Source organism: Oreochromis aureus, linkage group 23, assembly GCF_013358895.1.
Source record: "Oreochromis aureus strain Israel breed Guangdong linkage group 23, ZZ_aureus, whole genome shotgun sequence".
In the NCBI taxonomy this organism is placed as follows: Eukaryota; Metazoa; Chordata; class Actinopteri; order Cichliformes; family Cichlidae; genus Oreochromis; species Oreochromis aureus.
The window spans coordinates 3,181,335-3,204,090 of NC_052963.1; the positions used below are offsets into that span (position 1 = coordinate 3,181,335).

Consider the following 22,756-nt stretch of genomic DNA (forward strand, 5'->3'; position numbering starts at 1 on the left):
ACGCTGGTAAACTAATTTAATAGAAGTGGAGTGATTTCAGCTTCTATGAATGATGAAGCTTTCCACATTCCAATTTTTAGAGAGCTTCTCACATAAACATGAGCAATGATCTAGTAGGCCTATAAGCGTCTTTTCTCAGTTAGTACTTGTTTGTATTGTTTAGTCAAAGGATAAGTATCACTGCTCACTGACCAGTTTTAGGAGATGAGATCAATGTTTTATACCCAAGAACAAATTTGGAAATACATACTATGACATTTTAGAGTATGATCATTTAGAGTATGACATTTTAGACGATATGATCTTCATTAAAAAAACAAACAAACCCCAATATATAGAAATAAATACACAAACGAAAAGAATAACAAAACAAGGGATAAAGTTAAAGTAAAAAGCACTGCTCGGGGTAATTAAATATCAAAATTGTGTAATATGTAAAGAAAGCTTTGATGCTGATTCACTAAATGAGGAGAAAAGTGCATTAGACAAATCAATATTAAGATCATGTACAGTATAAGCTTATCTAGCTTCTCATGTGGAATTGCAGATCTTAGATTACTGGTATTTCTTCCCATAAACTTAATTCTGCTCATCTGGACGTAATGTCTTCAGTGGGAGAAAAGTTTCATCACTCATCCAGGTGACTTCTTCAGTCTCAGCTGACTGCAGCAGCAGACCGCTTTGGCAGCAGTTTTCCTTCTTCTCTCCCGGATCACCTGGACCTTTCTTCCCAGCTTTGACAAACATTCAGCTGGGATAACCACATTTACTCAGGGCCTTCTTGATGGGCTGTTCTTCTGCTTCTCTGGCCACTGTGTCTGTGGGGATGGTGTTCGCTCTGTGTTGTAGCGTCCTGATGACACCCATCAGTTGCTCCAGTGGATGGTGAGAGTCAAACCTTAATTACTGATCCATATGCGTCGGCTTACAGTACACATCAACTTTTAAATGTCCCCCATTACTGATGGAAATCTCATGGAAATTTGGGGTTGCTGTTATGGTGCTATTTCAAAGGCCTATATTTTCAGATCATTTATTACATTAAACTATAAAAGGTGTTTTCCCACTTACTTTTAGTTCTTCAAAAATACATTTTACTGCTTTCATTTATCATAAATTGTGTTTTCTTTTACCTGATTATACAGGATACTAAACCTGAGTTGTTTCTATTTCTTTAGCTTCTCACAGTTGCCTCAAGGCATCAGCTTTATTTACTAAAGTAATGTCATTTTAGCTTGATTACTAAGTTAGGAGAAAATTGACTTCTTCTGTCACTGCTGTGTATGGCTGAGTATGCTCATATTTCAGGTAATTTCACAAAAGCACACACTACACTTACACAAACCACCTTATTGTCTCACATAAGTTTTTTTTTTCAATTTCAACATATTTTATTATGTAAAATGTATTTACTTAATACATTTTACATAATGTATGTGAAAAAGTGTTTGCCCCTTCCTGATTTCCTAGTGTTTTCCATATTTATCATATCTACATGTTTCAGATCATCAAACACATTTTAATATTAGACAAAGATAATCTAAGTAAATACAAAATGCATTTTTAAGTGATGATTTCATTAATTAAAGCCACATTCTTTGGAAAGCTGAGTTCAGTTTCACTAAACACACTCAGGCCTGACTACTGGCAGACCTGTTGAGCCCCACTGGCTCTCTCACTGAACCACGGTGAGAGCCATTATCCACAAATGGCAAAAACATGGAACAGTGGTGAATCTTCCCAGGAGTGACCAGCCATCCAAAAAATAACTCTAAGAGCACATCGATAACTTATGCAGGAGGTCACAAAAGAACCCAAGAACAACATTAAAGAACTGCAGGCTTCACATGTCTCAGTAAAGGTCAGAGTTCACGATTCAACAATAAGAAAGAGACTGGGCAAAAATGGCTACTATGGAACAGCTTAAAGAGAAATCCACTGCTGATCTCATCTCACATTTGCCAAAAAAAACCCATCTTGATGATCCCCAAGACTTTTGGGGAAATATTCTATAGACTGGCCAGACAAAAGCTGAACTTTCTGGAAGGTTTGAGTCCCATTACATCTGGCGTAACTCTAACATAGCATTTCAGAAAAGAAACATCATACCAACAGTAAAAGATGGTGGTTGTAGTGTGATGGCCTGGGGCTGTTTTGCCACGTCAGGACCTGGAAGAGTTTCTGTGGTAAACGGAAACACGAATTCTGCTGTCTACCAAAACATCCTTAAGGACAATGTCCAGCCATCAGTTGAAATGCATTTGGGTTCTGCAGCAGGACAATAATCTGAATAGGCCTGCACAATGAATCAAAAATTTATTGTCATCGCGATATCAGCCTGTGCGATGGGCCCATCGCAAAAGACTGCGTAAACTGCGATAATTGGGTACCTTAAAATGTTTACACACGTGCTTTAAAGAATTTACCAATCAAAGAAACCCCTTTACACATTTGACCAGTCGAATAGAGCCCTTCACGGCATTAACCAATCAAATGGATTAGAGTCCCGCCTGAACAATGCTGCAGCAACGAGTCAGAGTTGTAATGGCTGAGAGCGAGACGCATGACGAGAACGCTACTGACTATGAACTCGTGGCTAAAAAACAGCAGTCCAACAGCCGTCTCTGTATCCGAGTTTTTCAAGTGGAACTCCTTATGAGAAAACGTCGAAGCGCTACAAAGAAATAACAGAGGCCATTACACATTTTTTGGCTAAAGACATGATGCCTATAAATACAGTTAGCAGAGAGGGCTTCACCAGTCTGATACTAACAGTGGACCGGAGATACCGCATCCCCTCACGAAACTACTTTTCCCATGTCGCCATTCCACAAATGTACGAAACATGCTGCAAGACCGTCATGTTTGAACTGAGCCAAGCTGAAAACTGCACAAGCACTACAGTAAAGTTTCCTCTCCAGTTTTGACTTACATCATAACTACTTGGTGAGTGGTAAAATGATGAACAACTGCATTGAGATCATTTGCAGTATAATTTAAGTTATGTTTATTTAAAACTAATTATAGAGACCGGGAAGGATGTCTTTCAGAATTCAAGCCTCAGAAATTTTTTTTATGGGGGCAATGTTTCAATGTTAAAGTGCACTTTGTTGTTACACTGCTAATACAGCAGCTTTCTTTAAATAAAACTGTTGCAGTAAAACGGAAATTATGTATTCGTTTTGGGGTTTTTTTGCTATTTATTTTATCGCAAGTCATATCGTTATCGCAATATTGATCACAGTTATCGCACATCGCAGGTTTTCCTAATATCGTGCAGCCCTAAATCTGAAGCACACCAGCACCACCACCTCTGAATATCTTAATGCATGGTCAATCACCCAGGTAAGGAAATCCCCAAAAGTTGATGCTGTCCATCTGAACGTAGCATTTTCAGTGGGAGAAACGTTTTGTTACTCATCCAAGTGACTTGGTTGGGGTTGGGGAAACCTGCAATCAGCTGACACTGATGAAGTGACGAAATGTTTTCCCCCCACGTCCACATGAACAGAATCAACTTTTTGGGGTCCACCTCTTAGAGTGGCCTAGTTACAGTCCTGACCTGAATCTGACTTAGATGCTGTTGCAGGATCTTAAAAAGGCATTTCATTCTTGAAAACTCTCCAATGTGGCTGATTTACAACAATTCTGCAAAGATTCCTCCACCGTGTTGTAAAGAACTCATTGCCAGTTATTGCAAACACTTCATTGTGGCTGTTGCTGCTAAGGGTGGCCCAACTACTTATTAGGTTTAGGGAGCAATCACTTATTCACACAGGGCCATGTAGGTTTGGATTGTTTTCCCCCTGATCATAAACACCATTTAGAAACTGCATTTTGTGTTTACTTGTGTTATCTAATATTTAAATTTGTTTGTTGATCTAAAATATATAAATATATTTCAAAATATACAAATATACAAAAAAATAGGAAATCAGGAAGGGTGCAAACAATAAACACAGTGGTGTGAAAACAACATACTGTATTTATTTGTTCAGTTTTTGTTTTCTTTAGCACACATGCTTGTCAATATGTAACGGTACTCAGCTTTATCCAAGGAGATAAGACATTGTGTTTTCTACTGTGTATCTGAACATGTTGTGAATTGTAACACTGGTAACATTTTCCCTCACTGCATAATAGCCTGTCAGAATAACATAGGTGTTTTCACCCTAATCCATACAACTACAAAAGCATAAAAACAAAAGCTTTCTTTGTTAATCGCTTAAGCAGTAGACACATCAAAGCAATAAACATTCTGTACCATTGGTGAAAAACACAAAGATTTTTCTCCACTTTACGCACATGGTTTCTGCTTACATAGAACCTTAAGTAGGTCATAAAAGCACTTTACTTTACACAAAATGTTTGCAGTCATGAGCAACCTGGGCTTTAGTATCTTGCCCAAGGGCAACTGGCACTAGGAGATGCCAGGAAGCGAACAGCCAACCCAGCAATTAACAGATAACATGCTTCTGTTATATGAGCCACCGCCACCTTTGTACATGGCTACATGTACACATATACAGACATATTCTAGTTAGTTTTATACATTGTCAAATACAATGTACATGCATATACACAGAACAAAGACTGCTTTAAAACACATTTCCTCCCTCTGTACAGGGTAAATAGGACAGATCAGGAAAGAGAGAAGATATGAGAAGCAAAAAGGAGGAGAAGATCAGATAACTTACTGACGGAGGAAGTTGATGGGATAAATGGGAATAAATGGTGAAGAGGGCGATTGTGGCTCAAGAGTTGGGAGTTCGCCTTGTAATCGGAAAGTTGCTGGTTCGAGCCCCGGCTTGGACAGTCTCGGTCGTTGTGTCCTTGGGAAAGACACTTCACCTACCGCCTACTGGTGTTGGCCAGAAGGGCCGATGGCGCGATAATAATAATGCATTGGATTTATATAGCGCTTTTCAAGCGCACCCAAAGCGCTTTACAATGACATTATTCATTCACTCTCACATTCACACACTGGTGGAGGCAGCTACGGTTGTAGCCACAGCTGCCCTGGGGCAGACTGACAGAAGCGAGGCTGCCATATCGCGCCATCGGCCTCTCTGGCCAACACCAGTAGGCGGTAGGGTAAAGTGTCTTGCCCAAGGACACAACGACCAGGACAGAGAGGCCGGGGATCGAACCGGCGACCTTCCGGTTACAGGTGCCCTTCCCAACCCCCTGAGCCACGGTCGCCCATGCGATATGCCTGCGATATGGCAGCCTCGCTTCTATCAGCCTGCCCCAGGGGAACTGTGGCTACAACTGTAGCTTGCCTCCACCTGTGTGTGAATGGGTGGATGACTGGATGTCTTTGGAGTCCCTAGGCAGGACTAGTAAAGCGCTATACAAATACAGGCCATTTACCAAGAGGGGGGTTGTTACATCGACCCCCTGATGTTTTATCAGGAACTAAAAGCTGTCAATTGTCTTATTATATTTCAGCATTTGACATGCTGTTCTGTACATACAATATATAGCAGCATAAGCACTCAGGAAAGAGTGCTTGTGGATATGAATCTGATAACAGCATTTCATTAAATCTAACCTCCCACCTACCCCCCCAAGGATGTTCATGTGAATATTAAATCACTTACCTGCTGATCAAAGCATATTTTATTAGTTGAGTGGGCATATTACTGATAATAGAAAAATATGAAAGCGTAAATACAGCTCTTATTTATTTACTGCAGTTCAGTCGCACAGTGTGTCCATCTTTAACAGTGTGTGTATGTTAATCGTGGAATTTTACAATGTTCTATTAATTATTAAAATGTTTTCATTTTTGTTCATTCATAAATCCAAAACAACATACTTGTCATTGTACGTTGATTCACTGACTTGTATTTTTGATACGTATTTTTCTCAACATTTACCAAAGGACTGTATTATTGTAGGGTCTGCCTTACCATATAAAGCGCCCTGAGGCGAATGTTGTGATTTGGCGCTGTATAAATAAAATTGAGAATAATTTAACTGTTCTGGCTGTTTAAACAAGGCTACTACTTCGTATCTGTATAAAATCCATTTAAATTATGCCCAAGACGTCCAAAACCTCACTTCACCCACCTTTTCAGTCAGGCATAAACCGCTGTGACAATATTTCTTTACAAACAATGGACTGCACAACTGATGACATTTATATGTATATACCTATATAGTTTCTGTCCTGTAAGTCATTTAACATCACACGCAAGTGAACATACTCAAAGCTTATTGGCAAAGCAGAAAAATATTCCCAAAAATCACTCACCATTGATGTTCCAGAGAGGCTGAAGCCCTCCAACTCCGTTACTGTCGTTACTCATGATTCATGGCGCTGAACCGACAACAGCGAAGACGAGACTTTTCTCTCCCTTCTTTTCTCTTTTCGCTCTCGTCCACGTTGTTTTTCTTTCTCCAAGTTTTCTACCCACTGTCACCCTTGTGTAGCCCTTCTAAAATGTTATCCTCCGCTCCGCTTTTCCGTCGAGCACACTCACAGTTCACATTATGGTCCTTCTGCTTCTGTTCTGCTTTCTCTTTAACCAGTTTTAATAGTGCAGTTTCCCTCCCTGGATGCTTTTTATTACAACAACAACAACAACAATAATAATAATAATAATAATAATAATAATAATAATAATAATAATGGCGACAGAAATAAATTAACAACTATCTTAGGCTTAACACCTATCCATATCCCAGGCTTCGCTCATTGATCTCCGGAAATCCAAAACATGCCCGCTCAGCTTCAGCGACAGGGCTCTCGTTCTCGCGCGCACCACACGGAGATTCGTTCTTTCACAGCCTGTGAAGAAGGAGCGCGAGAGAGGAAGAGAGACGGGGAAAAAGACTTGTGATGTCATGTCCTTCAGCCAATCCCCGTAAATAACTTGGCATTGAACGTTGACTCACAATGCTGTTATACCAAAATTTTAGTTTAGGGATGCTAATAAGTCACTCCTGAGAATTAGCTGATTAATATTATCTAGTCTATGTGAAATACTTTAATTCAAAAACACGAAATTTATTTATTTATTTATTTTTTACTAAATTAGTGATTAAGTCTGCAAAAGCTGGAGATAGGAAAGTAGAGAAAGGAGAGCTGTGATAAGAGCAGAAAGGAGTGGGGTAATGCATTTTCATGCATTTAGCTAACTAAAAAGAGTTTAGAAATGAGGCTGTCTATAACAAGCAACTAAAAACCAAATGGTATGTTATCAGTTTTCTTCCACAAGAAGTCAAAATCGTTTGCAAAAAATACCTCTCCAAACCATAGACTACCATAAACCCTTTGCTATAGCAACTAGCTATCTTTATTTCACTCATTTGAACTGAAATAGGTCCTATCCTTCAAAGGAGCCCCAACTGATGTTAAGCTGTCACTGTCAGCACAGTAAGTAGCTTTAATTGTGACAGAAAAATGAAACACACATATCCTACTGGTGTTGAAATAAATTAATAACTAAAATATTAGACAACAAAAGAACATGTGCCCCAAAAGTGGCCTCTTTCTCTGCTCCATCACCTTTTTCTGAGCAGTTCGGAGCATCTCAGCTGAACAACCGGGGTGGACTGCTAATCACAAGAAGAGTGGAAATAAGAAAAATAATGATGACTAAGCTTTACAGCTTGATGAACTAGCAACTCGTGGAAATGACAATGCTACAAGTGAAATACTTCAGTATTCTGGTAAGCCAAGTTAGCACATTAGAGCATATTCTATTAATAAAATGGTAATGTTAGATCCCTTCCAGCTAAAGGATATTAATGTTTCAAAGCCAGAGACTGCAAATGATAACACGTACCTTCCACGAACCAGCAAATGCTGGACAAAGCACTGGGATGATATCATTAAGAAGTTATTGCCATATTCTATTACCTTGCAAAACAAAACCTTGCACTTTGTCATTACAATTCCTCACTTTGGAGCTACTGTTTGCGAGAATTTTACAGGCCTAAGAGACAAAGAAGTGCAGAGGGCAGACATGTGATAAAGGGAAAAACTACAAAAAATCAAAACAAAACAAAAAAAACACTGCTCATGCTGTGCAGCAGCCACAGCCTAAAGTTAATTATTGTAGATGTTCCAAAATTACAGAGGAGTGCTTGAGTCTCTTTGAGGTGCTTATATAAGTCTTATATATAAATATATACACTGCCAGTCAAAGGTTTGGACACATTTAATGGTTTTTCTTTATTTTCATGACTATTTACATAGTAGATTCTCACTGAAAGCATCAAAACCATGAATGAACACATATGGAATTCTGTGGTAAACAAAAAAGTGTGAAGTAACTCATATTTTGGATTCTTCAAAATAGCCACCCTTTGCTATTTGCACCCTTTACTGCTTTGCGCACTTTGGCATTCTGCTTTGGCATTCTGTCGATGAACTTCACGAGGTCATCACCTGAAATGGTTTTCCAACAGTCTTGAAGGAGTTCCCAAAGATGTTGAGCACTTGTTGGCTCTTTTGCCTTCAGTCTGTGGTCCACCTCATCCCAAACCATTGTTTCAGGTGACTGTGGAGGCTCCCATATGGAAAAGATATGTATAGATCTTATAAAGTTTGTATCTGTCTTGTGTGAAACTTGTATGAAAAGCATACAAGAGTTAAAGCAGATATAAGATCCCTTGAAAAATTATATAAATGAAACTCGTATGTTTTGGATACTTACTAAAACAATATATGAAAGTAATGAGAAAGTGGCCACTTTCATGAGTAAATCATATAAGCCTTATATGATTCACTATATGAAGTAGGCCACATCTTATGCAAGTCTTTTATAAGTTTTTACTATTTCTTTTCCATATGGGCTAGGCCATCTGGCACAGAACTCCATCACTCTCCTGCTGTTGAAAATTAAATGATGATCCAACTACACACAAACCGGATGGGATGGCATGTTGCTGCAGGATGCTGTGGTAGCCAGGCTGGTTCAGTGTGCCTTCAATTTTGAAATCACATCACACCTCCTCCTCCATGCTTCATGGTGGGAACCATGCATGTAGAGACCATACGTTGACCTTTTCTGCGTTGCACAAAGACACGGTGGGTGGAACCAGAGATCTCAAAGTTGGACTCACAGACCAAAGCACAGATTTCCACTGGTCTAATGCCCATTCCTTGTGTTTCTTGGCCCAAACAAATCTCTTCTGCATGTTGCTTTACCTTAGTTGTGGTTTCTTAACAGCTCTTTGACCATAAAAGCCTGATTCACACAGTCTCCTCTGTCTCCACTGAGCACAGCTGTGACGTGAAAAGCATTTCATCATGATTCTCACTGAGCCAAGGGCTTGCAGCATTGTCCAAAAGCAAAAGGTGGCTACTTTCAGGAATCTAAAATATAAAACATATTTAGAGTTATTTATCAATTTTGTCTTTGCTACATAATTCCATATATCTTGTTTCATATATTAAATGTCTTCAGTTTGTATCTACAATGTAGAAGGTCGTAAAAAAATAAAGAAAAACCATTAAATGAGAAGGTGTGTCCAAACTTTTGACTGGGAGTGTATATAATTATATGATCGACAATGAGATTAGAGACTTTTAGATGACAATGAAACCATTTCTGCAGTAAGAGGCCTAAAACAGGAGATAATGTCGTGGAAATCCCTTCTAACTGTAGTCATTCAGTACAACATGTCAATATGTCTGCCCAGAGCCCAGAAGTGAGAATTGATGTGGTACAGCATGAGGTAAGATATGCTCTGAATTTCATCCAGAAAAAAACAAAACAAAACACCATCTTTCATCGGCCCAAAGTGATGATAGAAATATAGAAGAAGACTTGAAGATGACACTTCCCCTTCTGCCACATGAATCTGAAAACCAAATCACCAATTTTAATATGAGTCTAAAAATGCAGACTTTCCCCTGGTGGTAACATACACTGAACAGTTCAAGAGAGATATTCTCCTCCCTCTTGTGAACTCAGTACAGACATTAGGGAATGCTCAGTTTGATGGAGTAATTTCATACACTGTTGGGGTTTAAATATGGAAGTGAGGATATGAAACAGGCTCTCCAAAACCACTTAAAGATGGGCACAATATTTGGTGATGTGGATATTAAGGAGCATTTGACCAAAGTACAGTACTGTGCCTGTGAAAGAAACCACTGGTCTGTATGGTCTTAGTTTTTTCTACAGCAGCAATTTAGCTGAACTGTATCCCAACCTCAGCACTGACTCAAAACAAAAGCTCAAAAGTGCATCTGAGGTCTGGAGCATCTGTCACCTCTTGCCCAGATTTATTAGAGCATTCTTGATATTCAAACACACGAGGGTGCAGTAATGATAATATTAAGTAAAGTAATGAGTTTATGCTGAGTAAAATATTATTTATTTTACTCAGCATGTGTAACCTGCCTAATTTCTTTCTTTCAGCATTTTGACATGTCCCATTCTTCTTTTAGGTAGTCAGTGAACTGTCCATGGTGCTGAAGATACAGTTTTTAGGCAATGACAATTACTTTCACTTACTTTTCATTTCAAAACACGGACAAACCATCAGTACACAAAAGTAGGAAAATGACAAGGCTTCCCCTCATTCTATTCCAAAAACAGCATTATTTTATTATTATTATTATTATTATTATTATTGTTGTTGTTATTATTATTATTAGTAATAATAATAATAATAATAACAATACATTTTATTTAAGACAGCGCCTTTCAAAACACTCAAGGACACTGTACACAAGCAATAACAACAACAAACATAACAATTTAAAAAAATAATAAGGATAAAAACGTTGAGCAAATAAATAAAATAAATTAAAGTAGCAGGATGGAAAAATTTATGTGGAATAGACCAATGTGAATAGGTGAGTTTTGAGTCTGGACTTAAAAAGAGGGAGGCAAGTCATGTTTCTTATCTCAGGAGGAAGGAGTTCCAAAGATGGGGGGCAGAGCAACAAAAAGTCCTGCGCCCCATGGTGGTTAGCCGGGGGAGAAGGAACGGAAAGAAAAAGAGAGGAGGATCTGAGACACCGAGAAGGAATGGTGATCTGAACCAGGTCAGAGAGGTATAAAGGCGAGAGATGATGGATAGACTGGAATGTGTACAAAAGTATCTTGAAATTGATGCGGTATTTAACCGGAAGCCAGTGAAGCTGCTGCAGAGCAGGGGTGATGTGGTGCATAGAAGGGGTCCTGGTGATAATACGAGCAGCAGAGTTCTGGACACGTTGAAGCTTATGGACAGATTTTTGACTAAGACCAAAAAGAAGAGAGTTGCAGTAATCAAACGGTATGGCTCTTAGTATGAGTAGGAAAGTTTATATACTGTTTAAAACCAAAACTATCAAGACAAGATAAAAAGTCATTGGTAAGAGGATGATCACTTTTGTCCATATGAATGTTAAAGTCACCCAGGAGTATTATGTTGGGGGAAACAGTAGCCAGGTGAGTCAGAAGATCAGCAAAGTCATTTGTAAAAACAGAATTAGACTTAGGAGGGCGATAGATGACAGCTATCACAGTTGGAGCAGGGACTGAGAGTTGACAGGTAATGGATTCAAAAGAACTGAAAAGAGGCACAGACAGCGGCGAGACTTTCTAATTTTCGCGGTAGATTACCGCGACACCTCCACCACAGCCGGACTCACGGGGTTGGCAGGTGTAACACTAGGTTTACTAAACCTGCGCAAATTTGCGTAACTTCCCTAAACCCAACACCCCCTAGAATTACTGGGTTTTTTATTTTCTGGTGCAAGTCCCGAGGTGTTAAGCACCCCTGCTGAGATTTTCACAGGTCGTCAGCTCGTTTCTCCTCCAGCTTTTGTTGTGCAAACCACCCATTATCCTTGAGGCCTGGCACATTTGCATTTGCTCACTCAGAGTTGCTCAGATCCAAGTCAGGCCAAACCTCTGTGTTACAACTTTCAGAAATGCCTGCCGTACCTATACAAAATATCCCACACATTGACTGACCTGCAAATATAAAAGACACACATTCACACCTTCCTTGACTCTCAGCACAGATCTTCCATTGTTCCATTGTCACTGTGTATGTGACTACAGCACGCTGTGCATAAAAGCAGACCGACCCAGGTGGGAGAATCATTTCTTGTTCGCATTTCTGAGAACGCACATCAGGATGGCCTCCGTATCACTGCCACGCAGGAAGAACCTCTCTGCGCAACAGGCTTTGGCCTTGCTTCAGGAAATGGACGAAGCAGATTCTGATGGAGGAGAGGTTTCATTTGTCCAGCAGGCCACTGATGCCTCCTCAAGAATCTGAAAAGGAGACGGAACAAGAACCCAACATGCCTCCACGGAAGAGGCCCTGTGGTACTGGGAAGCCCAGCCAGAGCCACACGGCAAAAGACGGCACTGTGGGGGTTGAGAAGGACATTGGAATGCCCAGTGCAGTAGCAAATCGCTTGTGCTTCTCTGCGCAAGCTGGACCCACAGACTCTGCTAAGGTTTGTCACTGCCATAGTAGAGATGATATTTATATAAACCCATTTAGAGTTAGTTTCATGTAAATTTACCATTCTCTATTTGTTTATCTTCCGACAGCGTAAGATTACAAGTGTGCTCCAAAGCTTCCTATGCCTGTTAGACGTGGGAATGCTGCAGACCATCAGAGAGTGCACGGTACATTCAATTCAATTCAATTCAATTTTATTTATATAGCGCCAAATCACAACAAAAGTTGCCTCAAGGCGCTTTATATTGTACAGTAGATAGCACAATAATAAATACAGAGAAAAACCCAACAATCATATGACCCCCTATGAGCAAGCACTTTGGCGACAGTGGGAAGGAAAAACTCCCTTTTAACATCAAGCCCGCAGAACAGAGCCGGACTGGAATTTGTCAGTTCATGAACTGATGGCATTCATTTCAATCCTGTTTGTAAGAGCAATCATGTGTCCTGTTGGTGCCATTGTGGATTGCTGGTCAGAAGGATTTCTGGTGCCAGTAATCAAAGTATTAAATCCAGTTCTTTAGATTCTTTACGGCGAAAAAGACACTCAAAAGTGGTCTTTTACTTTAAAATGATCTTTAATTTTACATATTCCGGAATATGGAAACCCAAGCACACGAACACAACCTCAGGTCTCAAGTACAAACAGGAAGCCTAGCTATATTTATATACTCCATCTTGATGTCACACACACTTTACGTTTCGATCAAACACTCTGTTTAGTTTCACTTTGGCCTGCAAAAGCATGCTTCTGCAAAAGCATGTGGTTTCCTGTCAGTCCTGTCGGCACAAACTGTACTAAGAGTTGGGCCTTTATTATATAAACCAATATAATCAGCGTATTAGCATTTAAGATTATATATTCTAACTCAACAAAAGAGACAATGCCCTGAGATAGATTCATTTCAATTATGCAACACCTTCAATATGATGACAGGGACAAGCGGGCAGAACAGGTGAAAACAGACAAATTTGCGGCGATCTCCGACATCTGGACACGCTTCAACGAGAACTGTGCTAAGAGTTTCACTCCAGGAGAACACATGACCATAGATGAACAGCTGTTCCCTACCAAGGTTCGTTGTCCATTCACACAGTATATTGCAACCAAGCCAGACAAATTTGGGATCAAGTTCTGGATGGCCACGGATTTGGACACCAAATATGTCTGCAGTGCATCTGCTTACTTAGGAAAGGACCCCAGTCGTCAGAAGGGAGAGAGGCTGGCAGAGAACGTGGTCATGAAACTGATGGAGCCATTTTTGGATGATGGGAGAAATGTCACAACGGACAATTTCTTTACTTCACTGTCACTGTCGCACAGACTGCTGCAGCGCAAAACAACGTTACTGGGTACGGTGAATAGTGAACGGTGAACAGAGGCAGGCTGCTGAAGCTGCTGCAGCTGCTGTGCCAGGGACTGTAAAGACAACGCAGTGCCAGGTGCAAGAGAGCTGCAACAGGAATCGCAGCAGATTTACCTGTGCAACATGTCAGAAATTCACCTGTGCCAAATGCAGGGATGATGGACACTGGGTCTGCAAACGCTGTAAAGTTTGAAAAACTTTGAAATAAAACAGACTTGTGTACCCATATATTGTGAATGTGTGTCTTTTGTATGTAGGTTGTAACACAGAGGTTTGGCCTGCCTTGGATCTGAGTAAACAAATGACAATGTTGCACAAACACACATACACACACGCACGCACACACACACACACATACACAGCAAATCTGCATTTATTTGTCCCACAAGCGGAAAATCTGCATTGTCATTGCAAAAAAGTGGACAGTGCAAGACAAAAGCAGCTAAATAAAAACTGTACAAAGAGCATGGTATAGAAAGTGCACTATACAAACAATCTGGAAACATAAACCCAGTCAGGACGCCAGGTCAGGGGGGAGATATCATCACCCCCACCCAAGATTGGGTACACAGCCCCAAGTGCGATAGGAGAAGGATCGTTGAGTGCGGAGGAACTGACCTGAAAAATAGGATCATGGCCAAGCTTGAAACCTGGATCCCCCGTAGCCGGTTACCAAGATTACCAAGACTTGGCTACAAGTTGAACAGGCACAAGGGGCAGTACCCATATATATATATATATGTATATATATACCCATATATGTACCCATATATATATATATGTATACATATATATATATATATATATGTATACCCATATATGTATACCCATATATGTACCCATATATATATATATATATATATATATATATATATATATATATATATATATATATATATATATATATATATATGTATATGTAGATAGACTTTATGACTTCATGCATATTATGTAAGGTGTGGCTATATAAATATATGTACAACTCTGTGTATATATGTTTATGGACAGGCATGCAATGTAGTGACAAGGATTGACAAGAACTAATATTGCATATGAGAAATATTGCACATAGAAACTACCATGGTGTATTGTACGCTGCAGGTAAGAAAGGAAAGTAGCCTTGCAGGGAAGGAAAGACCTGAATCTCTCATGGTTGGGGGTTGGGGGAGGGTGTGTTTGCAAAAGCAGGAGAACAATGGAGCTGAAGACCTGTGAAAATCTCAGTGGGGTGCCAAGAGGTGTTAGGGTCGGGGGAATTTACGCAAATTTGCGCAGGGCTAGTAAATCTAGTAGTAGGGACTTACACCAGGGAAAAAAAGGCTCAGTAATTCTAGTGGTAAACAAACCCCGGGGGAGTGGAGTCGTTGAGCTGGGAAAAGTCATTGGGCTGTTGCCACATCTCAGCCAAACAGAAGAAGTCAAACTTACGGTCAGTAATGAGATCCCGGACAAGATGTCCCTTGTTTGTAAGCGAGCGGATGTTAAGGAGGCCGAAGTTGACATCGGTGGTGTCAGACTGAACAAAAGTGTTAGCCGCCCTGGGCACGCTGGCTAAAACACTGTGGTCAGCAGTCCTGTCGAAGTTCTGTGGGGAATGATGAGAGGTGGACCGGAAGGATTGTATTGGTTTAGAGTTGTCATGATGAAAGTTTCGGCGAGAGCCCCAGTGGATATACTTGTGGCGAGGGAGGAATGCGATATCCGGGTGGAGATGAAGCACCGCCGGCGGTGGAGCAGGCAGATGGAAACGGAGTCAGAGAAACTCGGCAGCTGTATAGTGGTAAAGTCCAGCGCCAGTCCACATCGCAGACGGAGATTTTGGTAAGCCAAACAGCCAGGTGAACGAGTCTGTGGGAGACCGTAACCAAAACAGTCGATCAAGGAGAGCTAAACCCAGATACTCCGGTGCTTGTGAATTTCGCCAGGTCGCCAATAGTGTCAATATAGAATAGAATAGAATAGAATAGAATAGAATAGAATAGAATAGAATAGAATTCAACTTTATTGTCATTGCACATGTCACAGGTACAGGGCAACGAAATGCAGTTTGCATCCATCCAGAAAGTGCTTTAGCCGTGATATAGGTATATTACAATATATATTAGCAATAATATAGATATGTAAGTATATTACAGAAATGGGTCTATTATGGTATGTTATAATGTACACAGTGTGAAGTATGTTATGAATATTCTATAACTATAAGTATGTACAGGCTATGAACAGGATATAAATATGAAATAAAAACTATACAGAAATCTGAGATATACAGTTATACAGAAATGTGAACTATGTAAGTTATAAACAGTTGTAGGATTAAAAATTATCGTATGTACAGAATGATTATTTACACAGAACTGTACAGTAGTGGTAAAGTGCCAGTGGTTGTGGGTGTGTGTATGTTCAGTCCATGAGTTTAACGTGGGTCAGATGTCAGGAGGCAGAGTTCAGGAGTCTGACAGCTGTGGGGAAGAAGCTGTTCCGGTACCTGGTGGTCTTAGTCCGGAGGCTCCTGTAGCGCCTCCCAGAAGGCAGGAGGGTGAAGAGTCTATGTGATGGGTGACTGGGGTCTTTGATGATTTTCCCAGCCCTTTTCAGACACCGCTTCCTGTAGATGTCCTTTATGGCAGGAAATGGTGCTCCAGCGATGCGCTGGGCAGTTTTCACGACCCTCTGCAACGCCTTCCGGTCCGAGGTGGAGCAGTTCCCATACCAGACTGTTATACAGTTGGTCAGGATGCTCTCGATGGTGCAGTGGTAGAAGTTCACCAGGATGTCTGAGGACAGGTGGTTCTTCCTCAGAGTCCTCAAAAAGAAGAGGCGCTGGTGAGCCTTCTTGACCAGCTTGGAGCAGTTGGTTGTCCAGATGAGATCCTCGGAGATGTGGACTCCCAGGAACTTGAAGCTGCTCACACGCTCCACAGCCGTCCCCTTAATGTGGATGGGTGGATGTGGGTCAGCATTCCTCCTGTAGTCCACGATGAGCTCCTTAGTCTTCTCAGTGTTAAGCAGCTGGTTGTTTGTGTCGCACCACTCAGCCAGACGATCCACCTCCTCCCTGTAGGCGGTCTCATCGTTGTCGCTGATGAGGCCAATCACCGTGGTGTCATCTGCAAACTTAATGATGGTGTTGGAACCATCAGCAGGTCTGCAGTCGTGGGTGAAGAGGGAGTAGAGGAAAGGGCTCATCACACAGCCTTGTGGTACACGGTGTTCATTGTGATTGTTGATGAGCAGCGGTTATCCAGTCGGACATGTTGGGGTGGTTGGTCAGGAAGTCCAGTAACCATTTGCAGATGAGGGAACTGATGCCCAGGTCTGTCAGTTTCCTGATGAGTTGTGAGGGGTGGATTGTATTGAACGCTGAACTGAAGTCTATAAACAGCATTCTGGCGTAGGTGTTGTTGTTGTCCAGGTGTGAGAGGACGGAGTGCAGTGCGATGGAGACTGCATCCTCTGTGCTCCTGTTCTGGCGGTATCTTAATTGGTGGGGGTCCAGGGTGGGGGGGAGACAGGATTTGAAGTGTGCTAAGACCAGCTGCTCTAAGCACTTAGTGATGATGGGGTGAGTGCTACTGGGCGGTAGTCATTGAGGCTAGATGGGTTGGAGTTTTTGGGTATCGGGACGATGGAGGTGGATTTGAAGCAGGCCGGTACCACAGTGTGGGCCAAGGACAGATTGAATATGTCTGTGAGCACTCCTGCAAGCTCCCCAGAACACGCTGTAAGAACACGCCGGGGGATACCATCAGGACCTGCAGCCTTGTGGACATTGATCCTGCTCAGCACCGCTCCTACATCGGTGGGGGAGAGAGTCAGAGGTTGGTGGTCTGGCGTCATGTCTGTTTTGGTTGTGGTTGTGGGGTTCCCTCGCTCAAAACGAGCGTAAAAGTTGTTGAGCTCGTTGAGGAAGGAGGCATCAGAGGATGTGGGGGAAGGTTTGGTGGTCCTGTAGTCTGTAATGGTCTGGAGTCCTTGCCACATGCGTCGGGGTTGGAGTTGGAGAAGTGTTCTTCTACCTTCTTTTTGTAATGGTGTTTGGCTTTTTTGATGCCCTTCTTTAGATTAGCCCTGGCTGTACTGTAGGCGTGTGCATCTCCTGACCTAAAGGCGGCGTTCAGGAGGAGACGAACATCCCGGTTCATCCAAGGCTTCTGGTTGGGGTACATGGTGATCCGTTTCTGGGTGGTGACACTGTCTGTGGTTTCGGAGATGTAATCCAGTACAGATGAGGCGTACTGGTCCAAGTCTGTGTGGGTGAACGTATTCCAGTCTGTGTTTTTAAATCTGTCCTGGAGCACTGCGTCTGTCCCCTCTGGCCACACTTTTAATTGTCCTCACAGCAGGTTTCACACGTTGGATGAGTGGTGAATACCTAGGTGTGAGGAACAGGAGAGATGGTCCGATTGTCCAATGTGGGGAGGGTGTTGCTTTGTAGGCTCCAGCCAAGTTGGAATAAACATGGTCTAAAGTCTTGTCTCCTCTGGTGTGGCAGGAGACATGTTGGTGGAATCTGGGAGGACTGTCTTTAAGTTGGTGTGGTTGAAGTCGCCAGCAACAATAAAAGCAGCCTCGGGGTGTTTATTCTGGTGTTTGTTAATGGCTGCAGAAAGTTCTTTCATGGACAACCTAGCATTAGCGTCGGGGGGGATATACACTGCAGTGAGTATGATAGAAGTGAGTTCTCTGCGGAGATAATAAGGTCTGCATTTGACCATTAAAAACTCTGCATTAGGTGAGCAGTGACTCTCAGTAGTAGTGGAGTTCATGCACCAAGCATTGTTAATATAAATGCACAAACCTCCACCTCTGGTCTTGCCGGAGTCATCTGCTAGCCTGTCGGCTCGGTGTGTGTGGTGTCCTGCTAACTCGATAGCATTGTCTGGGCAGCTGTTGTTCAACCATGTTTCGGTGAAAAACATGACATTTGAGTCCATAATCCGTCTGTTGTTAGTGATGGAGAGCCGTATCTCATCCATTTTGTTTGCCAGAGAACGGACATTGGCGAGGAAAATACTGGGTAAAGGCAGCCGATGTGGTGTTAGCTTTAGCTTAGCCCGTAGCCCTCCACGCCTACCTCGCCTTTGTTTACGTTCTCGGCGCCGTCTGCGTGCACTTCCACCCGGCCGGGGAGAGTGGGCAGCCTCCGGTGTTCTGGAGATCTCTGGGATGAGTCGGAGATCGGCGATAAAACTGTTGGAGTTATGAGTCCAGATGTCCATATGGGACAGAGGGTTAAAATTGGTGGAGAATAAAAGAACTAAATAAAAGTAATCAGAGAATACCGGTGAGTAGTGGCAGCAAGTCGCACCAGCATTCACTTATGCTGGGCATACACTGTGCGATTTGTGGCCCATTTTGAGCCGATTTTTGAGTCGTGCGACCGTTTTGGTGATCGGCCCGGTTTTGGCCTTCATCGTGCGTCGTGCATCGTGTAGTATACGTGGGGTAACGAGAAGCAATTGACACCTCACGACCAGCTTCCGATCATCAATCGCTTGGTCGTGAAGGTGTCACCGCAGCTTCACACACTGCGCACGCGCAAACACATAAACGTCGGCAAAAAAGACGGAGTAGCATGGCAGCGCAGCTGACAGGGGATTTCTTTAAATCACCCTGCCGTTCTTCAGCTGAGACGTCTGAGTCGGAAAACACAACACTGCAGAAGTTTTTCACTCGCGAGGGGCAGTCATGGAACGCACGAATCTGCGCCCCACGACTGCCTGCGACCTTTATTTATACAAGATTGTTTTGTATGTATGTGTATGTGTATGTGTGTGTGTGTGTGTGTGTGTGTGTGTGTGTACAAAGATAACATCACTCAAAGCAGCGGGTTTTTCCCTTTTCTACATCTGTATGTTCTCGTAAAAGAGCTGAGCTTGGTCTTCTCTACATCTAAATGTTCAGAATGACAGGATGCGGTTAGTATCTGCATAAGTTCAGCACACAAGTTACTAGGTAAAAAGTCATGTAGAAATATGCTTAATCACAAATAATGAAAGGATACATTTCACGTATTGTCTGGACACAAGCGATGGAGGCCCAACTGGTTGATATTTGGCAAGCTCATCCGAGCCTTTTTGATGTGGCTTCAAAAACTTACCATGACTGCAACAAACGTGACAGGAGTTGGATGGAGATTGCTGCCCAATTGCAGCTTCTTGGTAATTTTTTGTCATTAGCAATTTAGCAAAGCTGATGGTGGTAGTGGTGTTTGTGACTGAGTGAAAGAGAGGGAGAGAAAGAGACAGATGTAAAACCCTATAAATCGACTTTCAGAAATATTTATTTTTATAATTAATTTCCAAGTAAACACTCTCTCAAACTGCAGTTTTAACTTTAGTATGAGGAGAGTTTTGAGTCTGAACTATTTGAATAAAAAGTACATGTTAATGTAAATTTTTCAGTGAATGAGGTGAAAACCCGGGTTGCATCACTTCGGACGCAGTATGGCAAACTGCTCAAACTGCTCAAACCGAAACCTAGTGGCAGTGGCCAGAAACTACCAACTCCCAAACAGACCTGGATCTTAAAACATTTGGATTTCTTGAAGGCACATGTTGTCCATAGACAGACTGAGTCCACTCTGAGAGTAAGTTCATAACCAAGTAGTTTAAAAGCATACACAGATACACACACCTTATGAAGGGATATTTGTGGTGAATGATGTCAAAGATAATTCTCAGTTGAAATGTTTTTAGTAAAATAAATGCCACAAAGTATACAGTGTAAAATTAGTGTCTGATGTAACTAATACTGTTTAGATCTTTATCACTTTCCCTTTGTCTGCTTTTGGTACGGTTTCCTACAGCTTGGAACAGAGTCAGAGGACATAGGCGCAACAGAGGAGGGAGATGAGGATCAGTCCACTATGGGAATTGAAGCAGATGTCCTTATGTCTTCAAACACCACTAGCCCAGTTTCAGTGAGCCAGGAAGAGGAAAACACCTCAAACAGTCCACCAATCTCAGAGTCCACAGGTCGGCTTGTTAAAAGACCTAGAGTGCAAAAACATGCACCAAAATCAGCAGAGCACAGCATTGAGATGACCAAACTTTCCCTGCTTCAGCAGGTCCAGCAAACGCTATCGGCATCTAATGCAGATTCTGAGGAGCTGTTTGGCCAACAAGTAGCCTCAGAGTTGAGAAACATAAAGGACAGAGCTCTACAGCTGCGGCTCAAGAGAAACATCATGAACATGATTTATGACACGCAGGAGGCTGAGCAGGGCAGCCACCATTCTTAATTTGCAGGTTCGCAGGTTAGGCCACCTTGGTATCCCACCCAACCTCATCAGGTCCAGCCCCCCCCAGACTGCCAGGCCCCATCAGCCCAGCCAATGTCCTTTCTGAAAATGCTTAACTCTGAGTAACTTAAATAATAAATTTCAAACAGTTATCTCCAAAAGTTGAATCTGTTCATCTGGACGTAGCGTTTTGTGGGAGAAACGTTTCGTCACTCATCCAAGTGACTTCTTCAGTCTCAGCTGACTGCAGGTTTCCCCAAACCTTATAAACAGTACATTTGCATAATGACTGAAACCAGCCCACTGAAGGAACAATGGGCTGTGAGGTCAGTTCCTTAATCATAATTATGCAAATTCCCATGACCATTGATCAACAATCACTGACCAACACCCACTGATCAAAGAACACTGATCAATGGCCATGAGTACCATTCACTTTGAGTTGGGGAATGGCTGCAATCACAGCGTTGTAAGATGGCAAAAGATGTACCCTTAGGCCCCCTCCTCGATTCAGAGATGGTCTTTCCCTCTTCACGTAAATGGCCTCCTTGACTCTGCGCTCAAACCAGCGTTCCTCCCTGTCCAGGATGTGTACATCCTCATCATTGAAAGAGTGTCCACTGGCCTGTAGGTGTAAATAAACTGCAGAGTCCTGGCCTGATGAAGTTGCTCTTCTGTGTTGTGCCATCCGCTTCGCCAGAGGTTGTTTGGTTTCCCCGATGTATAAATCCTGACAATCCTCCTGGCACTTAACAGCGTACACTATGTTACTCTGTTTGTGTCGGGGGACCCGATCCTTGGGGTGGACCAGTTTTTGGCGCAGCGTGTTTTGGGGTTTAAAAGCCACAGAGACCCAGTGTTTAGAAAAAATGCGTCTCAACTGTTCCGATACTCCTGACACATATGGGATCACTACAGGTTTTCGCTTGGGCAGTGGTTGTCCTTCTCTCCTGGATCGGCTGGAGCTTTCTTTAGGTGCCTTTCCCGCTTTGACAAAAGTCCAGCTGGGATAACCACATTTACTCAGGGCCTTCTTGATGTGCTGTTCTTCTGCCTCCCTGGCCGCTGTGTCAGTGGGGATGGTGTTCGCTCTGTGTTGTAGCGTCCTGATGACACCCAGTTTGTGCTCCAGTGGATGATGAGAGTCAAATCTTAGATACTGATCCGTATGTGTAGGTTTACGGTACACGTCAGTCTTTAGATGGTTAAGCAATACTGTGCACCTACCCTTGTCTGCCGGAAGGATGATAATGTTGTTGTCATCACTAAGTGAAGTGAGTGCCTTCCTCTCCTCCATGGTGATGTTGGATGCTGGGGGCTTTGCATTGCTGAGACAGGCCGAAACTTTCGTCCGTTGTTGCTCTGCTTCCACTTCTGCAATATTGTTGTTACGAATAGCTGTTTCTGTGGCTGTGATCAGCTCCACTAGCGGGATTTGTCTCGGTGTGACGGCAAAATTCAACCCTTTAGCAAGGATGTTTTTCTCTGTTTGGGTAAGCTGTCTGTCAGACAAATTCTTCACCCATTTGTCCACATCCTCCGTGTTGCATCCTTGTCTCTTCTGGCCACTGAGGACATCTTCGCCATCTTACAACGCTGTGATTGCAGCCATTCCCCAACTCAAAGTGAATGGTACTCATGGCCATTGATCAGTGTTCTTTGATCAGTGGGTTTTGGTCAGTGATTGTTGATCAATGGTCATGGGAATTTG

At 42.3% G+C, this 22,756-nt stretch overlaps 1 protein-coding gene across 1 annotated transcript in view; it reads right to left on the reverse strand.

The window, feature by feature from the left end:
• chrm4a (cholinergic receptor, muscarinic 4a) overlaps positions 1-6,780 on the reverse strand; it is a 105,010-nt gene extending 98,230 nt beyond the window's left edge. The window contains exon 1 of the mRNA XM_039606380.1: positions 6,260-6,780. Coding sequence (XP_039462314.1) covers positions 6,260-6,314 — 55 coding nt within the window. The 5' untranslated portion in view covers positions 6,315-6,780. The remainder of the gene's footprint in view (positions 1-6,259) is intronic.
• Positions 6,781-22,756: the final 15,976 nt, after the last annotated feature.